At 32.6% G+C, this 22,434-nt stretch overlaps 1 protein-coding gene across 1 annotated transcript; it reads left to right on the top strand.

Annotated features, from left to right (window-relative positions):
* The first annotated feature begins 9,287 nt into the window (after positions 1-9,287).
* LOC100925047 (olfactory receptor 4K14-like) lies at positions 9,288-10,223 on the top strand. Its single transcript, XM_003755761.2, has one exon. It carries the CDS (start codon positions 9,288-9,290, stop codon positions 10,221-10,223), a length of 936 nt encoding a protein of 311 aa, XP_003755809.2.
* Positions 10,224-22,434: the final 12,211 nt, after the last annotated feature.

Below are 22,434 nucleotides of genomic sequence, written 5' to 3'. Positions count from 1 at the left end.
GGACAAACTAGAACCATTCCCAATAAGATTAAGGTTGAAACAAGATTACATAACTATTCTCTATTGTATTAGAAATGTTAATTTTGGCACGAAGAGAAGAAAAAGAGATTAAAGGAATTAGAGTAGATAATGAGGAAACTAAATTAATAATCTTTGCAGATGATGTGATGGTATATTTAAAGAACCCTAGAAAATCAACTAAAAAGCTACTAGAAACTATTTTTAGTAAAATTGTAGGCTATAAAATAAATCCACAGAAATCATCAGCATTTTTTCTTTCATCATTTAAAAAATGATGAAAAGGCTGGTTTTAGAAAAGCCTGGAAATATTTACATGAACTGATGCTTAGTGAAGCAGACAGATGCAGGAAAACCTTGTACACAGTTACAGCAAGATTGCCTGATGATCAACTATCATAGACTGGATTCTTCTCAGCAGTTCAGTGATCCAAAACAATTCCAATAAATTTTGGGTAGCAAATGACTTCTGTATCCAGAGAGAGATCTATTGAGACAAAATTTGGATCAACATACTATTTTCAACTTTTTTTCTTTCTTGTGACTTGTGAAAAATATGTAAATGGTGAGTGTACTTGTATAATCTATAAAATTAAAACAATAATTGAAAAATAAATTACACATTGAATTCTGAATTTCTAGTGTATCATTCCTCTGCATACTTATTATCATTCATTTATCATAGTCATGAATATTTACTGCATTGATTCAGATCTTGACATTTTAAAAATTATTTTCCTTCATATTAATATAGGCATAATAACAGCTAGCATTTATGTAATGCTTCACAGTTTGTAAAGCACTTCATATATGTTGTTTTATCTTATCCTCATAATATCCCTGTGAGATAGGTACTATTTTTTCCCCTCCTTTTATGTATGAGAAAACTGAAGTAGAGTGAGGTTGTGATTTATCCAGGGTCATGCAACTAATATTGTTTAAGGGAAGAATTAAACTCATTCCTTCTTAACTCTAGGCTATCACTCTATTCATTTTGCCACCTATTTGTTAATGTAAACTATTGTACTAGTTCTAATTTTACTCTGTTTCGGTTCATTAGAAATCTTTTGAAGTTCCCTTGAATTTTTCATGTTTATCATTTCTTATGGTGCAATCATATCCCATCACATTTATATGTCAAGTTTTGTTCAATCATTCTCCAGTTGAAGGACATTTTGTTGTTTCCAGTTTTAATAACAAAATGTGTGGTTATATGAATGAATCCTTTCCTTATTTTTTCTTTATCTCTTTGGAGTATATAATGGTAAATGAAATGGAGGGTCAAATTATGGTTTAATGACATTTAAAATAAAATTCTAAAATGGTTTTCAGAATAGTCTGAGAAATTAATAATTCTGCCAATAAAAGACTGGTATACCTGCTCTCTCAGATCTCCTTCAAAAATTTCCATTTCCAAGTTTTATATTTTTGCCATTTTTCCAACTTATTTTTTCAAGCTGATTATAACTTACTCTCACACAAGCATGATTCAGCCATAGTGCCATAGTGCTCACTATAAAATTTTCCCCTACCTCCTCCCCTAGAAGGCAAGTAGTTCAATATATGTTATTTCTCTAATCTAATCCTAGTTCTTTCCTTATCCTTTTTTCTTTTCCTGCCCAGAGTAGAACTTAATGGTTGGAAAACTTTCTAAATCTGTTGGAGAGAAGATCTAGTGAAAGATTTGACTTTATGGGTGTCCATTCTATTTTTTTCTCAAGTCAAATAAAACTTTCCTTTATACAGATAGGTGGTACTAGGAGTAGCTAGTGGGCACAGTGGATAGCCCAAGCCCTAAAATCAGGAGGTTCTGAGTTCAAATCTGGCCTCAGATATTTAACACTTCCTAGCTGTGTGACCCTGGGTAAGTCATTTAATCCCAATTGCTACAGAAAAAAAGGTAGGTGGTACATTAAAATGTTACCTCTACAATCTAGAAAACCTAAACTGAAATGATCCCAGAAATGAACTAAGCATTTAAATCTTACAAATTTACTTAATCACTCAATTTGGCTTCAGTTTCCTTTTCTGTCACACAGGAATAATAATACTTATCTCAGAATTTTTGAGAGAATCAAATGAGATATCAGTAAAGTATTTTGTAAATATTAAAGTACTTCATAAAATGTATCTATTTATTATTAAATGTTACGCCAGCCTAAATGCTTGCATGGGAGTGGGTGCATTTTTATCATTTTGTGTAGAGATCCAGAAATGAATCAATTTCTATGTATGGGGGAAAATCCTGGGATTAGGGACAAACAAAAGAAAAAAGATTCTGATTTTCCTAAATGAATTCTTGGGAAGAGATTTAAGCCAAAGACAGATTTTATGCAAGAAAATCCCACATGCATCCCTATTCTTTTAAATTCTGATTTGTCCTTAATTGTGTTATATAGATGAAACTTTCCTCGAGCAAATTCTGACAGATAATATATCTATCCCTTAGGCGAAATTTCCATTCACTTTAATGACCAAACAACAAATACCTCCTTTGAAGACTAGGGAAAACCATGGCTCTCTAATAATTCCCATGAGAATTTGCTCTTCAGATTTCTATCTCATTATTATCTAAAGGTGTTTCTAATTTTTTTTACTGCCTGTTTGGGAGATCATATATATCTCTCTTCCTGAAGCCTCAGGAAACGCATCATCTTCATTGTGTCTCTGTCTCATTGAAGAGCTTGTTCCTTGATGTCTTCGTCTAGGAGTGGTAGGTTGAATGGCTAATATTATATTATGCATGGATTTTTGTATTATAGCCATGTAACATTTTTATATAGACTTGGTAACTGAATAAAAAAGATGGATTTTTATCAATGAAGGATAGTGAAGACACATTCATCCTCATTTTAATTAGATAACTATTTATAGGTCCTATTGAATTAAGAAAGCCAAAGTTCAGTCATTTTTCTTCTGAATAAAAGAGTTTCATTTAAATTCTATTCTATAAACATTTATTAACTAAATATCAGATTCTATTCAATTTCTCATGGGGGATACATACATAAACTTAAAGAAATTTGAATAAGATGTCTTAACATACTCCTTCCTCTCCTAAATCTATGACTCTAGTGGGTTTTGTGGCTACTTTAAGCAATTATTATAACAACAATGGTTGTTATATGATAAGGGGTATTTTATGGTTTGTATAGAACTTGGTATGCATTGTAAGTGAAATAAATGATTTAAACAGAGTAATGTATTTTAAAAACCTTGCAAGTTGTAAAAGTATTATATACCTGCAAATGATGATTCTAATAGTATCTTCTATTTGCTGCATGATTGTAAAGAATATAAATTCACTATTTTGTTGTTGAGTATAATAACAACAGTGAAGGAGGTATTGCATCTACCATTCTAATTGTACAGTTGAGGAAGCAAATTGTGAGAAGTTAAGTGTTTTGCTTATGATCAAACAGGGAACCCAATTCTCTAAATCTTTCACTCTTCAGTACTGCTTCTCATGAACACATAAATATTGACCAGTGTAGAAGGCTAAATGTGATAAGAACAAAGTAGAGAACATAAAAAAGCAAGCAGGGTTTGATAATTTTTAGGAGGGTTGATGACAGAAGGCTTAATGAAATAAGGATTACTAGAATTGTTGAGTGGAAGTGATGAATAAGGATTTTCTATGCATGGCAGAAACCTGTGCCATTATGTTTACATAATAAGTTGAGATGAAGAAACACACAGTTATTCTGTTTTGTAACACTGGGAACATAAATCACCCTAAAACAAGACTAGAGACATATTTTATTCTATTGTCAATAGGAAACCACTGATGAGTTTTGAGATGGGGATTAACCTTTTACTTAAGAATATAATTTTGTCAGCTGTGTAAAGAATAAATTACAACATGGATCTTTAAGGCCTGTGGATTTTTTTTTTCTAAAAATATATTTTGATAACGTCTTTTTAATATAATTGCTTTCTTTTGAAAACAATTTATTTTATTTAATGTCTATGAGGAGTTCATAGATTCCACTCAGTTGCCAAAATGATCCATGACATACACCAGAAAAAGAAAAGAAAAGAAAAGAAAAAATTCTGCATAAGAGATGAGACTGGAAGCAAATAGATCTCTTAGGAGGCAGTAAAAAGTCCAATTCAGTCTCTCTTTCAAGCCATCCAATAAACATCAAGGTGCAAAATGATGAGAGTCTGAACTAAGTTATTATCTCTATGAAAGAAGAATAGAGGAAAAATTTAAGTAATATTGTATAAGTAGATCTAGAAGTACTTAGTAATTATTTGGCACTGACAAGGGAGAGAAAGGGAGAAAAGAGTCCAAAATAACTCTACTTTTCCAAGTTGGGTGATCAAGATAAGTTGGAGAAGAGGCAAGTTTAGGAGGGAAGAAAACAGTGAGAAAAAACATTTGATGTTCACCAATCTCATCATTTATTCTCTTGCATTTATTCTTTTCCATAAGTCATCCTCCATATTTGACTTGTCCTTCCTTCCAACTTACTCTATTAATTGCTAGTATCATTTTCTCAGTTACACAGAATTATATATTCAGTCACACAGAAATATATATATATTCTGGAAAACAGAATTATTTTTTATTTATTAAACCTTCTCCCTTCCCCCACTCATATCTAATCAATGGCCAAATGTTTTCAATATTATTTCTAAAATATCCCATGAATCTATTTCCAACTATAGTTTACATGACTTCTAAAGATATCTTCCTAAAGATCTCACTAGACCTTATTCCTCCATTACTTAAATACCTTTTAGAGCCTTCCTTTTACACTTAGAATAAAACAAAAATTTATTAGTTTAGCATTCAAATCTCTTCATAATAATAATAGTAAAGCACCATATGCATGTTTATTATTATTATTTTTTGATCCTTAAAATGATTTCATGATGTAAGCTAATTATTCCCTTTGTATGGATGAATCAACAGATTAAAAAAATTAAATGACTTGCTCAGGATAACACAGTGAGTAAACATCTGAGAAATAATTTGAACTTCAGTCTTTTGGACTCCAATACCAGGTCTTCCTTCCTTCCTTCCTTCCTTCCTTCCTTCCTTCCTTCCTTCCTTCCTTCCTTCCTTCCTTCCTTCCTTCCTCCCTCCCTCCTTCCCTCTCTTCCTTCCTCCCTTCTTTCCTTCTTTCCTTTTATCTTTCTTTTTCAGGTAATATTCCTCTTTTTCTTCTTGGTTCTTCCCTTTCACTTTTTTCCCCTTTCACTTTTTAAAAAGAAAAAAATAAGGCAGAGAAGAAGAAAATAATGAATAGGATCAACAGTAGTCATTGTAAATTGAAGTTATCTGCCCTTCTCTCTAGTTTTTTCTTACTTCATCAAGTAAAAATTTAAATTCCTGTTCTTTTTGATGAGGTCTAGATTTAGGATGGTCAGGGAACCAAATGATAAGATCTATATTTTGGGATTCCCTTTGGTCAGGGAACAAAATGATGAAATTAGATTCAGGGAACCAAAATGAGAGTTAAATGATGAGGTCTAGTGACAGGTTTGGGATTTGGCACATGGGTAGGGAGTTTTGGGAACCCCACTTCTGGTGGAACAGAGATCCTTTGTAAAGGAATTTATGAACCCCAAAACCTAGATTGGTAAAAGAGGCTATTTATAGGCATTGGGAAGTCAGCTTTTGCTGTGCATGAATAGGAAAGGCTGGATTCCTTAGTGGCAAAGTCCCAATAGGGAAGTAAAGTAATGAAGGAGTCCTGGCAGAGAAGTAAACATTCTAATAGAAAAATCCTGACAGAGAGATATAAAGTCTTGTTAGGGAAATAGGTGAGAATAAAGAGAGGGTAGTGTTGGAGAAGAATATCATCTCAGCAGGCAGAGGCTTGCTATGTCAAGGATGGCATGTTAGCTCCTCTGCAAGGAGTTGTTTCAAGTTGGCTCTTTTTAGGTACAAGCTGGGTTTCAGCTTGAGTTGGAATTTGAATAGAATTGAATAAGTCTCTTTAATTCAATAAGAAGCTTAATCAGTAGTGAGTGCTATCAATGGGGGTGGTGCCCATCTCTCAGGATCTTTTACAGAGACTAGAATTCAAGGAGAATCTGTCCTTCAAGAAGTCTTAGAGAGTTTTGGGGCTCCTCTCGTCATTTTTATATTTTTCCTTTTCATCTTCCCTTTATGAACTGCTTTCCATTATTGAAGTTTTCTTTGCTTGACTCTTCTCTCCTCAACTCTACCTTCTGTCTTAAACCCCATTTATTCTTTTTCATTTCTCCTTTGTCTCTTATCTTTATTGAGCTTAATACATTTATATAACAAATTCCATGTATGTTTGTGACTCTGTGTGTGTGTGTGTGCGTGTGTGTGCATGCGCGCATGTGACTCCTTTGCCTGGTTCAATTAAAAGATTTCAGAGATAATCATCTCCCCCAACCTTCATCTCTATTTTAGCATACTTTTCTTTTACCCACTCTAATTTTGAACAATTCGTGTTCCTCTATTTCTATTTTCCCCTTGGTATTCTCTCCCCCCCCCACCCCCCACCACAGCTGTTTTCCTTTTCTTCACTTAATACAAACAAAACATAAAACAATCAACTTTGCTTGTCTTTCTTCACTTCCTCATTGACCATTTAAGACAGTAGGATTCTATAGAGACTTTTATCTCTTCTTCTGCATTAAATAATAAGCACATGAACATGATTGACACCTTTAAAATTTCTTAATACATCACTCTGTACAGGTTACACATGTAATTCTAGAGACAGGAAAGAGGGATTCAGTCCTACCTTTGAATGTATATGAACTGTGTGAGTTTGTCCAAATTGCATTTTCTCAATGGTCCAGGTACTTCTCTTATACTTTACATTTGAAAGAGTATTTTTGTTTATCTTGGTAGAGGAATTTGGTCATCAAAAGCTAATTAAAACCAAGCCTAGGAACAAAGTTTCTATATCTACATCTTTATATATGTGAGATTTCACTATATCTTTAGCATATATCTCTACATAACTCATTTCTTTCTTTATCTCTAATTATCCAACCATCATCTCTCTGTCTCTACTATATCTGTTATCTGTATTAAAAGTCTACTTTTGTCTTGTAGGATTATACTATTTTGCAGGATTTTACCCTTTTGTAGAAAACTTCTTTGAATTGGAACTTAAGTTAGTGCAAGGGATAATGTTGTAAAAAATTACCCTGGCATGGGTTCTGTCAATAAAGAGTTATTATAATTTAAAAAAATAAATTATATTGTTATGGGAAAAAAAGAAAATTTTTTTGTTTGCTTTTTTGTATACTTTATTTCAATATTTACCTTCTTTCATCAAAATTATGGCATAAGATAGTGTGACTTTGGCTGTGTGTGTAGTTTTTTTAAAATATTTGAATCTTTTTGTATTTTTTAAAATTCTACAGTATGTTTATTCTTCTGGATTTTGACCATATGACAATTTTGGACATTTTCATTTTTGGATTTATTTTGAATGTTAACTGATAGGTTCTTCCTATTTTCATTTTTCCTCTGGTGCTAAAAATTGTGGTATAGTTTCATTATTTCCTGAGCTATGACCAGGTATTTTGTCTGTTCAGGTTATTTCAGGGAATCTGACAATTGCTAAATGACTTCCCTTTGATTTATTCTCTGTGTTGAGAATTTTTATAATAGATATATAATTTTTCCATTTTCTGATTTTTTCTAACATTTCTTTTTTTACACGGAATATTGAATTGTTTGCTTCATTCTATAAAGGTATTAATTGTTTGGGTCATATTTTTGACTTTCTGTTCTAAGCAAGGCATTTTTCTTATGATGTTTTCCTCAATATTTATAATTTCATTTTATCTTTTGATTAATTTTTTCTATTCACTTTTGGAGTCCTTGTGGAAAAGTCAATTTCCTCTCATGGTACAATTGTACTTAATTTTGAATTATTTTCTTTTATTTGTATTTACTTATTAAAGTTCTAACTCATAGTATTTGTTCATTGTTTTAGAAACTTTTTTCTGTTTGATCCTATTTCCATACTCAGTTCTTGGATAGAAATTTTTATGCTGGTTCAATTTTCTCCTAATCCCTAAAGGAAGGGATAGTTACTCTCTGGTATTACCATACATAACATGCATAAATAATTTTGTTACTTTCAATATCCTCTATGTCTTAACTACTCTTCATACAGCAGACAAAACAGTCTTCCTAATAAATATGACTGATGAAGTCATTACCCAAAGGAATGACATGTATTTATAATATGCCTTGTACCAGCAATCTTACTAGTTTCTGTGAATACAAGACAAAAAACAACAGGCATTAATTAATTTCGTAAGTATGCATAAAATGTATACAGGGTAAATGCAAAGTAATAAACACTAACAGTTATCTAATTTTTGGGAATGATTAAATTAGTAATAATAATGATGATGATGATGGATGATAACTAAGAGTTTGCATCTTAAATATTGTGTTGTAGAAAAATGATGCCTAAATTGTTAAAAATATGAGTATTTTTTCTTAATATGCAAAAATTATTCAAATCCACTTGTTGGAGCTAAAGATAAGTCTGATAATTGAGTAATAATATGAAAATGTCAAACAGATCTGTGGCCCACACAGGGGAGTCATTGGTCAAAAAGTCTGTCTATCTAGGTGGACTAATTTGAACATTTTTATAGATTATTGTTGTTCCACATGTGTAACTGAAAATAAAACCCAATTAACACTTTATAAATAACAATTTGGAAGGTGTATTATAGGTTTACAAACGAAAGCAAAATTAAAATATGTGGTGCTACCTGTTCAGGTCAAATGGCAAGAAAACTGAGGCCCCATTGGTAAATTACTTGTTATTGTTTCATTCTACCAAAATGGTCAGAGTTGTAGGGACACAATCTGTCCTTTCTCCCAAGTTTAAATTATTCTGATTGTCATATGATATTTACGCCTAATTTTCTTTTACTCAATATACCATCTTAAATATTTCTGTCATTAATGAAGATCCTGACATATATTCCAAACAATTTTTTTCTTTTTTAAAAATAGGTTTTTATTTTTTCAAATACATGCAAAGATAATTGTCAACATTTACCTTTCCAAAACTTTGTGTTGCAAGTTTTTTCCCTCTTACCCACTCTGGTCCTCCATCTCCTAAAGAACAAGCAGTCTAATATAGATTAAAAATGCACAATTGAAATTATTTTTAATAGTCAGTATTTAATATGAAATATGGAATAGTCAATAATATCACTCACCTAAAACTATTTCTTTTTCATATTCTTCCCTTCAGAGAACTTTTGGGTGCTTGAGATACATAAAATAGGTGAAGATGAAGAACAATTCTATGCTAAATGAATTTATTTTATTGGGACTCACCAGTTCTTGGGAGCTTGAAATTTTCTTTTTTGTGATCTTCTTCCTGGCCTATACATCAATCATGGTTGGAAACAGTCTTATTATAATTATGGTGATTTTTGACTCTCATCTGCACTCTACCCCCATGTATTTCCTTCTGGCCAACCTCTCTTTTCTTGACATGACTCTTTCCACTGTTACTGTTCCTAAGATGATCACAGACTTCTTTAGGGAGAAGAAAATCATTTCCTTATGGGGATGCATGGCCCAAATGTTTTTCCTCCATTTTTTGGGGGGTAGTGAGATGACTCTCCTTATATTCATGGCAGTCGATCGTTATGTTGCAATATGTAAACCCCTCCATTACACAACTATCATGAGCCATCGAACACTGATTGGCTTTGTGTTGCTTTCCTGGGCTGTGGGTTTTGTACACACCATGAGCCAAATGGCCTTTACCATAAATCTGCCCTTTTGTGGCCCCAATGTGGTTGACAATGTTTTTTGTGATCTCCCTTTGGTGATTAAGCTTGCCTGCACCGACACCTATGTCCTGGACTTGCTTGTTATTGCTGACAGTGGCCTGCTCTCACTAATTTGTTTCATCCTCTTGTTTGTCTCCTACACTGTCATCTTGATCACTGTCCAGCGTCGCTCTTCTGGTGGGCTCTCCAAGGCTATGTCAACTTTGTCTGCTCACATCACAGTAGTAACTCTATTCTTTGGGCCGTGCATTTTTATATATGCCTCACCATTTAGTAGTTTTTCAGTAGACAAATTTCTCTCAGTGTTTTACTCAGTCATCACTCCTCTCCTGAATCCAATCATCTACACTTTGAGAAATCAGGAGATGAAGGCAGCTATGATAAGACTACAGAACCAACATGTTGGCTCCAGACAGACTTTGTAGGTGAAGTTCGTGATAACAATCATGTTAAAATCCAACCAAGATAAATCCTATTTCAGAAGGACCTATTGCTCTTCACAAATATATTAACTTTTTCACAAATATATGAACTTTTACTAATAAAGATAATGTATATTTATAATGTGGTCCATCATTGCCATCCTATGCCTGTATTTTAGGAGTATGTATGTTTTTGTGTTTCTTTAAATCAAAGGACCAAATGATTGAGCATTAATTTACCTTTTCAATGAGAAAAGATGCTGAAACTCAAGAAATATTTGGATAGAAAAAATATGTGAATTGATGATTCCTAAAGTTTTTTTTTTTCCTTCTCTAGGAACTCCTTTTCTAGAATTCCTTCTAGAACTTTTTCTTTGATCCCCTGAATTTTTGTGATATCATGAAATATTGATGGATTATAATCTGATCAATGCTCCCTTACTATGTGACTAGATAAACAGTTCAATTGCTGTGAGCATAAGTTTCCTTACCTATAAAATGGCTGTAATAAAACCTAATAATACCTTTTTTCCTATCCTAGAGTTGTTGTGAGGATAAAATGAAATAACATATATAAAGCACATTGACAACACTAAAGAAACACTACATAAATGTCACTCACCATCATTAGGAGTGGAATTATAGAGCCATTTAGAGAATCTGAGTCCAAGTTTGGAATAACTCCACTAAATAGTACAAGTATATAAATGGAGATATGGAAAGGTATAATGGGTACCATGTAGTTCCATACAGAGTAAGAGGTCTTTAACTTTGTATACTGCATGGAATAGAAATTGTTGCCTTTTACATAGTTCTTTAGGTGTGAAAAGTGTCATATATATACATATATGAAAATCTTGCTTGACCTTCACAGTCATCCTGAGAGGTTGATACTATTATTATTTCCACTTTAAGAATGAAAAATTTGAAATAGATAGAGGTTTAGTATTTGCCTACGGTCACAGAGTTAGTAAGTATCTTGAGTTTTGAGCTAAACTCGGTCATTCATTCCTGCTGGTACAGCACTTTATTTACTGCACCATCTAGCTACAAAGGAGAAAGTGAAAACATACTTTATCATTAAACATGCACAAAGAATACACACACACACCTATATCCCATCCTTCTGAATGAAACAGAAATCCCTAAAATCAGCATTGTCCCATAAGAGTAGAGGTATTTTTTGTCATACCAGTGATAAAATAAAAAGTTCAGCTAACCAAACTTTTGCTTAACATATACAAATCCTAAAGGAAATTAAAGTTATGATCATAAATAATGTTCTTGTATATCAAACTCATGCTCCATTGTTAATGGTCATGTGGAACATTGTATGGCAGAGCAAAGTTCTTTTCCATGATTGAAGCTTAAGCCTAGAATATATCAAAGTGATAAGTATTTTCTTTATTCATATCTTTTTTGCTGAGGCAACTGGGGTCAAGTGACTTGCCCAGGGTCACACAGGAAGTGTTAAAGTGGTGTATCTGAGATCACATTTGAACTCAGATCCTCCTGACTTCAGGGCTGGTGCTCTATCCATTGCACCACCTAGCTGCCCCAAGTATTAGGATATTGTTGTTTTGTTTTTCAGTCATGTTCAACTCTTTGTGTCCCTATGGACTACGTCATGTTACTAATTTTTTTTTTTTTTTTTTTGCAAAAGTAGTGGAGTGCTTCGCCACTTCATTCTCTAGCGGATCAAGTCAAACATAGGTTAAGTCCATTGTCCAGGGTCACATAGTAAGTGTCTGAAGTTGGTCTTCCTGACACCAGATCCAGTGCCTATCCATTGAGCTTCTTACCAGCAACCTATATTGGGAAACAACTGAAAAATATCATTACAAAAGCAATTTTTGAAAAGACAAATTTAAATGTGATATAGATAGGAAAGCCAGAATAAAATGTGAACTCTTGGAAAATTAATGAGAGAAGCAAGAAGAGGCAGATATTCTGATACTCAGGTAACTGAACATTAAAAAAAATTCTTCTAAGCTAAGAGGTAAAAAATAGCACATTAACAAAAAAACAGTTGAATAACCAAGTGTCATCCCCCCAATTCTCCACATATATGACAGTTGCCTGATCACACATATTTCTCAGGAGAAATGTTGCAGAAGAATCTGAGAAAGGAGTGAACATTTGTATCCTGTAAGGATGGTGATCAGAGATTTGGAGAAAGTCCGTATATCAATCACTAAATACACATTAAACACCTACCATGTGCCAGATACTATATATGGTCTGATGATACTAACACAGTAGTGTTTTCAAGGAACTCATATTCTATTGGAAAAGCTCAATCTAATAGGGAAAGCTCAGGTGTAACAGACAATAAGAAAGAAGTGATACTTAGAATCCCAGAATTAAAATGAGACCCCCAAATCATAAAAAGTGAGACTTTGCTCAGTTTTTATAGAAAAGAATGACCTAATATCAGAGAAGTATTTTGGGAAGGCTGATACTCAATCCTTTCATATTTTTAACACTCCTCTAAATAAGTTTGGAATTCTAAATATTGGCAAGATGGGCGAAAACAATATTTGACACTACTGCTAGATTTTTTATTTACTTTACCACCTTTTAAAATATATGTTGATAGCAATTAAACTTCCAAAAAGTATTTTTATATAGCTAGAAAAAATAATAACAAAATTCATCTAGAAAAAAAGGATAATAATATCAAGGGAATTCATGGGAAAAAACACAAAGAATTATAGCCTAGAAGTAACATACCTAAAACTATTATAAATCAGCTGTCATCAAAAACATATGGCATTGGCTAAGAAATAGATTAGTAGATCACTGGAATAGATTAAATACTCGTGACACAATAATCATAGCTTATAATAATATAGTATTTGATAAACCCAAAGACTCCAGCTTCTGGGATAAGAATGCCATATTTTACAAAAATTGCTAGGAACTGTATGTCACATACTTAACATAAACCTATGTCTCACATGCTAAACCAAAATAAGGTAAAAATGGGTTCATGATTTTTATCTAAAGGGTGATACTATAAGTAAATGAAGAGAGCAAAGCATAGTTTTATGGTCAGCTCTTTGGAGAAGGGAGAAATTTATGGCCAAAGAATTAGAGAACATTATAAAATGCAAAATGGATAATTTTGATTATGATAAATAAAAAAAAAAGTTTTTGCACAAACAAAACCAAAGAACCAAAGTTTAGAAGGCACACAGAAAGTTAGGAAAAAATATTTACAGCTACAGTTTCTGATAAAGGTCTCATTTCTAAAATACATAGATAATTGATGGAAATTTATAAGAATACAAGTCATTCCCCAACTGATAAGTAATCAAAGGATATATGAACAGTTTTCAGTTGAAAAAAATTAAAGCCAAAGTAATGTGAAAAAAAATGCTTTAAATCACTATTGATTTAAGAAATACAAATTACAAGAATTCTGTGGTACAACCTCACTCCTCTCAGATTGGCTAAAATGAGAGAAAAAAGATAATGATAAATGTTGGAGGGGATGTGGGAAAACTAGGACAATAATGCATTGTCAGTGGAGTTGTGAACTGATCAGATTTCCATTCTAGAGAGCAATTTGGAACCATGAACAAAGGACTATAAAACTGTGCATACATGACACTACTGAATAATAATAGCTGAATAAGTTAAGGTATATGAAATTGATGTAATATTGCAACACTATAAAAATGAACAGGCTGATTTTAGAAAAGCCTGGAAAGATTTATAAGAACTGATACTGAGTGAAGCATACAGAGCCAGGAAATCATTGTCCTGGTTCTGCTCATTTTACTTTGCATAAATTTATTAAAGACTTCTCAAGTTCCTTTGAATTTTTCATATTTATCATTTCCCATACTACAATCATAATCCATCATATTTTTGTCAAGTTTTGTTCAATCCTTTTCCAGTTGAAGAGCATTAATGTTGTTTCTAGTTCTTTATAATAAAAAGTTTGGTTTTACATATGAGTGAGTATTTTTCCTGTGCTTTTAGCTCTTGGGAGTGCATGATGGTAAGTGAAATAGAGGATCAAAGGACTTATATATTTTTATAGCTTTTTATTTACAAGTTATATTCATGAGTAATTTTACAGCATTGACAATTGCCAAACCTTTTGTTCCACTTTTTCCCCTCCTTCCTCCCATTCTCTACCCCCGATGGCAGGTTGACCAATACATGTTAAATATATTAAAGTATAAATTAAATACGATATAAGTATACATGTCTTAACAGTTATTTTTCTGTACAGAAAGAATCAGACTTTGAAATAGTGTGAAGTGAAATATTAGCCTGTGAAGGAAATCAAAAATTCAGGCGGACAAAAATAGAGGGATTGGGAATTCTATGTAATGGTTCATAGTCATCTCCTAGAGTTCTTTTGCTGGGTATAGCTGGTTCAATTCATTACTGCTCTATTGAAACTGATCTGGTTCATCTCATTGCTGGAGATGGCCACGTCCATCAGAATTGATCATCATATAGTATTGTTGTTGAAGTATATAATGATTTCCTGGTCCTGCTCATTTCACTCTGCATCAATTCATGTAAGTTTCTCCAGGCCTTTCTGAAATCATCCTGCTGGTCATTTCTTACAGAGCAATAACATTCCATAATATTCATATACTATGGGCATCCACTCAGTTTCCAGTTTTTGGCCACTACAAAGAGACCTGCCACAAACATTCATGCACATACAGGTCCCTTTCCCTTCTTTAAGATTTCTTTGGGATATAAGACCAATAGAAACACTGCTGGATCATATGCACAGTTTGATAACTTTTTGAGCATAGTTCCAAATTGCTCTCCAAAATGGCTGGATGTATTCACAATTCCACCAACAATGTATCAGTGTCCCAGTTTTCCCACATCCCCTCCAACATTTCATATTATCTTTCCCTGTCATTCTAGCCAATCTGACAGGTGGTAGTGGTATCTCAGAGTTGTCTTAATTTGCATTTCTCTGATTAATAATGATTTGGAGCATCTTTTCATATGACTAGAAATAGTTTCAATTTGTCTGAGAATTGTCTGTTCATATCATTTTACCATTTATCAATTAGAGAATGGCTTGATTTCTTATAAATTAGAGTCAATTCTCTATTTATTTTGGAAATGAGGCCTTTATCAGAAGTTTTGACTGTAAAAATGTTTTCCCAGTGTATTGCTTCTCTTCTAATCTTGTCTGTATTAATTTTGTTTGTACAAAAACTTTTCAATTTGCTATAATCAAAATTTTCTATTTTGTGATCAATAATGATCTCTAGTTCTTCTTTGGTCATAAATTCCTTCCTCTTCCACAGGTCTGAGACGAAAACCATCCTATGCTCTTCCAATTTATTTATAATCTCATTCTTTATGCCTAGGTCATGAACCCATTTTGACCTTATCTTGGTGTACGGTGTTAAGTGTGGGCCAATGCCTAGTTTCTGCCATACTAATTTCCAATTTTCCCAGCAGTTCTTATCCCCAAAACTGGGATCTTTGGGTTTATCAAACACTAGATTATTGAAGTTATTGACTGTTTTGTCCTTTGAACCTAACCTATTCCATTGATCAACTAGTCTATTTCTTAGCCAATACCAAATGGTTTTGGTAACCGCTACTTTATAATATAATTTTAGATCTGGTAAAACTAGGCCACCTTCACTTGATTTTTTTTTCATTAATTCCCTTGAAATTCTTGACCTTTTGTCTTTCCATATGAACTTTGTTGTTATTTTGTCTAGGTCATTAAAATAGTTTTTTGGGACTCTGATTGGGATAGAGCTAAATTAATAGATCAGTTTAGGTAGTATTGTCATCTTTATTATATTTGCTCACTCTACCCAAGAGCATTTAATATTTTTCCAGTTGGTTAGATCAGACTTAATTTACATGGAAAGTGTTTTGTAGTTTTGCTCATAAAGTTTCTGATTTTCCCTTGGCAGATAGATTCCTAAATATTTTATAATATCAGTAGTTGCTTTAAATGGAATTTCTCTTTGTAACTCTAACTGTTGGATTTTGTTAGTGATATATAAGAATACTGATGACTTATGTGGGCTTATTTTGTATACTGAAACTTTGCTAAAGGTGTGGATTATTTCTAATAACTTTTTAGTAGAATCTCTGGGGTTCTCTAAGTATACTATCATATCATCAGCAAACAGTGATAATGTGGTTTCCTCATTGCCTAATCTAATTCCTTTAATCTCTTTCTCAACTATTATTGCAAAGCCAGCATTTCTAATACAATATTGAATAGCAACAGTGATAGTGAAACAACTTTGTTTCACTCCTGATCTTACTGGGAAAAGTTCCAGTTTTTTCCCCATTGCATATGATGTTTACTAACGGTTTTAAATATATGCTCCTGACTATTTTAAGGAAAAGTCCATTTATTCCTATCCTCTCAAGTGTTTTTATTAGGAATGGATGTTGGATTTTGTCAAATGCTTTTTCTGCATCTATTGAGATGATCATATGGTTTTTGTTAATTTGGTTATTAATATGGCCAATTTTACTGATAGTTTTCCCAATATTGAACCAGCCTTGCATTCCTGGTATAAATCCTACTTTATCATGATGTATTATCCTGGGGATGATTTTCTGTAGTCTTTTTGCTAATATTTAAGATTTTAGCATCAATATTCATTAGGGAGATTGGTCTATAATTTTCTTTCTCTGTTTTCAACCTATCTGGTTTAGGTATCAGTACCATGTCTGTGTCATAGAAGGAATTTGATAGGACTCTTTCATTCCCTATTTTATCAAATAATTTATATAGCATTGGGGCCAATTATTCTTTAAATGTTTGGTAGAATTCACATGTAAATCCATCTGGTCCTGGGGATTTTTTCTTAGAGTTGTTTAATTGCCTGTTCTATTTCTTTTTCTGAAATGGGACTATTCAGGGAATTTACTTCCTCCTCTGTTAGTCTGGGAAGTCTATATTTTTGGAGGTAGTCATCCATTTCACTTAGGTTATCAAATTTATTGGAATAAAGTTGGGCAAAGTAACCCCTTATTATTTCTTTAATTTCCTCTTCATTGGTGGAAAGTTCTCCCTTTTCATTTTTAAGACTACTAATTTGATTTTCCTCTCTCCTTTTTCTAATCCATTTGCCAAAGGTTTATCAATTTTATTAATTTTTTCATAAAACCAGCTCTTAGTTTCATTTATTAGTTCAATAGTTTTTTTTTTTTACTTTCAATATTATTAATTTCTCCTTTTAATTTTAGAATTTCAAGTTTAGTAATTGATGGAGGGTTTTTATTTTGGTCTTTTTCTAGCTTTTTAAGTTACAAGCCCAATTCATTGATCTTCTCTTTCTCTATTTTATTCAAGTAAGCCTCTAAGGATATGAAATTTCCCTTTCTTACCGCTTTGGCTACATCCCACAAATTTTGGTATGTTGTCTCATCATTGTCATTATCTTGAGTGAAATTTTTAATTGTGTCTATAATTTGCTGTTTCACCCAATCATTCTTTAAGATGAGATTATTTAGTTTCTAATTACTTTTTTGTCTATTTATCCCTAACTTTTTGTTGAATGTAGTTTTTATTGCATTGTGATCTGAAAAGAAAGCATTTACTATTTCTGCCTTTCTGCATTTAATTTTGACATCTTTATGTCCTAATATATGGTCAATTTTTGTGTAGGTTTTTTGAACTGCTGAGATGAAAGTATACTCCTTTCTGTCACCATTCAGTTTTCTCCAAAGATCTATCATACCTAAGTTTTCTAATATTCTATTTACCTCTTTAATTTCTTTCTTGTTTGTTTTGTGGTTTGATTCATCTAATTCTGAGAGTGCAAAATTGAGATCTCCCACTATTATAGTTTTGCTGTCTATTTCTTCTTGCAACTCTCTTAACTTCTCCTTTAAGAAGTTAGATGCTATACTACTTGGTGCATATATGTTTAATATTGATATTTCTTCATTGTCTATAGTACCCTTTAGCAAGATATAGTTTCTTTCCTTATCTCTTTTAATTAAATCGATTTTTGCTTTTGCTTGATCTGAGATCAGGATGGCTACCCCTGCCTTTTTGACTTCACCTGAAGCATAATAGATTCTGCTCCAGCCTTTTACCTTTACTCTGTATATATCTTCCTGCTTTAAATGTGTTTCCTATAAATAACATATTATAGGGTTCTGACTTTTGATCCAATCTGCAATCCGCCTCCCCTTTATGGGGAGAGTTCATCCCATTCACATTTACAGTTAAAATGACTAATTCTGTATTTCCTGCCATCATAATATTCCTGAATTGTGCTTTTCTTTTTCTTGCCCCCCCTTACCCCTTTCCCTAGTATTAAACTTAGGGGCCCCACTTGTATCACATAGCTCTCCCTCTTTAGGATCCTTCTCTCCTCCCTTTGAATCCCTTCCTCTTTCTTGTACCCTTCCCTTATTACTCTTTTTCTTTTCCCTTTTCCTCTCCCACTTTTTAATAGGTAAGAGAAGATTCTCTGTAAAATAAATGTCAATTATTTTCTCTTTGAGCCAACTCTGATGAGAATAAGATTCACACAATGTTACTCCCCCTTTCTAAGTTCCCTCAGATATAATAGGTTTCCTTTGCCTCATCATGGGATGTAGTTTTGTTCTTTTTATCTCTCCTTTTCCCTTTTTCTTACACTATACCCTTTCCATTTCTACTTCCCTTTTTTATGTCAGTAAAATCAAATTATACATGTGGTTTTTATGTATATCCACAACAGACACACAGTTCTTGAGTCTTGAATCTTATGGTTGGAGATCAGATTTTTTGTTTAAATCTGGTTTTTTCCTTACAAACCAATGGAATTCCTCTGTTTCATTAAATGTCCCTCTTCTTCCATGGGAAAAAATGTTCAGCTTAGCTGGGTAGTTGGGTAGTTTATTCTTGGAGGGTTTATATTTTTTAATAACATTTAAGATAAAGTTCTAAAATGTTTTTCAGAATGATCTTAGAAATTGACATTTTTGCCAACTAAGGATTAGTGTATCTGCTCTTCCAGACTTTCTTCAAAAATGTCCATTTTCAAGTTTTATTATTTTTGCCAATTTTTCAGCCTAATTTTCTAAGCTGATTATAATTTACTAACTCTGAATTTTGTTTCTGAGATATTACATAAGAAATTGTTTTGGTGTCAGTGTATAGGATGGACCAGAGAGGGAAGAGAATTGAAGGAAGCAGGGAAATTAAGAGACTGTTAAAATAGTTTTGTTGAATTAGGGTCATGATATTATTAACATAATAGCAAGGGAAAATTGGAGGAAACAGATGTTGAAATGGAATGATCTTGGAGGGTAAGAGAGAGGTAGTAATCAAAGATAACCACAAAATTTGGATTTTGGATGATGAGAAATATGGCAAAATTTGCCTTCATTCTAATCTCTTTTCTATAAATATTCCCTTTTGTCCATGAATGTGTCACATAGATGAACTGTTTTCTGGAGCAAATTCAGATAAATTAGATCCCTTTGGTGAAATACCATATACTTTAATGACCAAAGAACAAATCTCTCCATTAAAGCCAAGGGAAAACCTTCATGGCTCTCTAATAATTCCCATGAGAATTTGCTCTTCAGCTGTCTATGCTCATTATTATCTAAAAATGTTTCTTTTTTTTTTTTCCCTGCCTGCTTGGCAAGACATATATGTTTGTCTTCTTGGAGCCTCAGGAAACCCATCATTTTCATTGTATCTCTGTATCATTGAAGAGGTTGTTCCTTGATGTCTTCATGTAGGGGTGGTAGGTCAAATGGCCAATATTAAGGTATACAGGGATTTTTGTATTACAGTCAAATGACATTTCTATATAGACTTGGTAACTGAATAGCAAAGATGGATTTTTCTAATGAAGGATAGTGAAGACACATTCATCCTCAAATATCATCTGGATAATTATTTCTAGATCCTATTGAATTAAAAGAACCGAAAATTTATCATTCTTCTGAACCAAAGTTTCACTTAAATTCAATTCTATAAACATTTATTAACTAACTACCAGGTTCTATTCAGTTTCCTAGTTACTCTTCAACTTCTAAATCTATGTCACATTGGGTATTGTTTAAGCAATAATTATGGCAATAATTGGTGACACCTATGCTAATGGGCGTTTTATGTTTGTTTAGAACTTTATATACACAATTTTAAATGAAATAAGTGATCTAAACAAACTAATATATGAAAATCTTTCAAATCTTGAAAGTATTATATACCTTCAAATAAGTATTCTAATATTATTATTATTAATTATTGACAATATTCTAATAAATTATTCTAATAATGCCTTCTATTTGATTACAAAGAATCTAAATGCACTATTTTGTTGCTGAATATAACAATACTGTGAAGGAGGTCATGCATCTTTCATTCTAATTGTACAGTGGAGGAAATACACTGTGGGAAGTTAAGTAATTTGCTTATCGTCAAACTTAATTGGAACCCATTTTCTTCTGCCTCTAAATCTAGCATTATCTAGCACTATTCCATTCTGCTTCTCATGCTCACATAAATATCAGACCAAGATAGAAGACAAAATTTGATAAGAACAAAATAGATAATATGAAAAATCAAACAGAATGTGGCCATTTTTATTGGAATGGATTAGAAGGTTTAATAGAATAAGGGGCACTAGAGCTGATGAGTGGAAATGATGAATAAGAATTTTCTATTCATGGCAGAAACCTGTGCCATTGTGTAAACGCAGAGAAGAATAAAATGAGATGAGGAAATATGCAATTATTCTGTTCTGTAACACTGGGACCATTAATCACCCCAAAACAAGACTAAAGGGAATATATTTTATTCTATTGTCAGTAAGAAACCACTGATGGGTTTTGAGATGAGTACTAAGCTATTACTTAAGAATATATTTTTCCAGCTATGTAAAGAATAAATTAGAACATGGCATTTTACCTTGGAGCCTGTACTTGTTTTTCTAAAAAATGAATTTTGATAATTTTATTTTAATATAATTAATTTCTTTTATCAATCTGTTGATTTTATTTAATGCATTTGCAAACATTCTGAGTTCATAGATTTCAATATATTGACAAAAGAATCCATTATACACAGCAAATAAAAAGATGAAAAATTTCTGAATAAGAAATGAAAAAGAATGGAAGCAAAGAAAAGTTATTAAAACAGTTTTATTCACTTTTTCAAATTCATTCAATAAATTTCTAGGTGAAAATAAGTGAAAACTTGAACTTAGTTATTATCTCTATGAATGGAAACTAAGGGAAAGATTTGAGTCATATTGGAGTAGTAGACTTGGAAGGACTTATAATTATCTGTTTTGGTAAGGAAGAGAGAAGGAAGAGTCCAAAATAACTCTACTTTTCCAGGTTGAATAGTTGAAATAAGCTGGAGATTGGGAGAGTTTAGGAAGAAAAATGAGAATAAGAAAAAAGTTTCATATTTTCCAGTCTTATCATTTATTTTCTGGAATTTATTCTTTTTCATGAGTTACCTTTCATGTTTGACTTGTCCTTACTTGCAACTCCTTGTATTGATTACTGGTATCATTTTCTCAGTCACACAGTAACTAAAACTAGAAAAGTGAATTTTTTTTTAAATTATATTTCTCCCCTTCTCCCACTTATATCTAATCAGTAGCCAAATGATTTCCATGTTACGTCTAAAATATCCCTTGAGACTATTTCCAACCATTGTTCACACAACTTCTAAAGACTTTCCTAAAGTTCTCATCAGATCCTTCCTTCCCTTCCCTTCCCTTCCCTTTTCTTCCCTTCCCTTCCTTTCTCTTCCTTTCCCTTCCCTTTCCTTTCTTTTCCTTTTCTCACTTTCTCTTCTTTCTTTGTTTCTCTTCCTCCCTCCCTCCTTCCCTCTTTCCTTCCCTCCTTCCTTCCTGTTCTTCTTCCTTCCCTCCCTCCCTCCCTCCCTCCCCTCTTCCTTCCTTCCTTCCTTCCTTCCTTCCTTCCTTCCTTCCTTCCTTCCTTCCTTCCTTCCTTCCTTCCTTCCTTCTTTCGTTCCTTCTTTACTTTTTCTTTCTTTTTTTCCTTCTTTGTTTCTTTCTCAGCTAAGGGCATCCTATTTACACTCAGAGTTATGATTATAATTGTGTTTCCACTTAATGATGTGCTCTTATAAATTTTCTGTTCTTCATTCCCAGTCCTATCCCTTTTCCTCTTCAAAAAAAGTGAAGTAGAGGAAAAAATAGGATCAACATTAGTTACTTTAAATGGAACTTGTCAGATTCTCTCCCTAGCCTTCCTC

Source organism: Sarcophilus harrisii, chromosome 2, assembly GCF_902635505.1.
Source record: "Sarcophilus harrisii chromosome 2, mSarHar1.11, whole genome shotgun sequence".
Taxonomy (NCBI): Eukaryota; Metazoa; Chordata; class Mammalia; order Dasyuromorphia; family Dasyuridae; genus Sarcophilus; species Sarcophilus harrisii.
The sequence above is the reverse complement of the archived record's forward strand: the minus strand, read 5'-3'. Positions and strand labels throughout refer to the sequence as shown.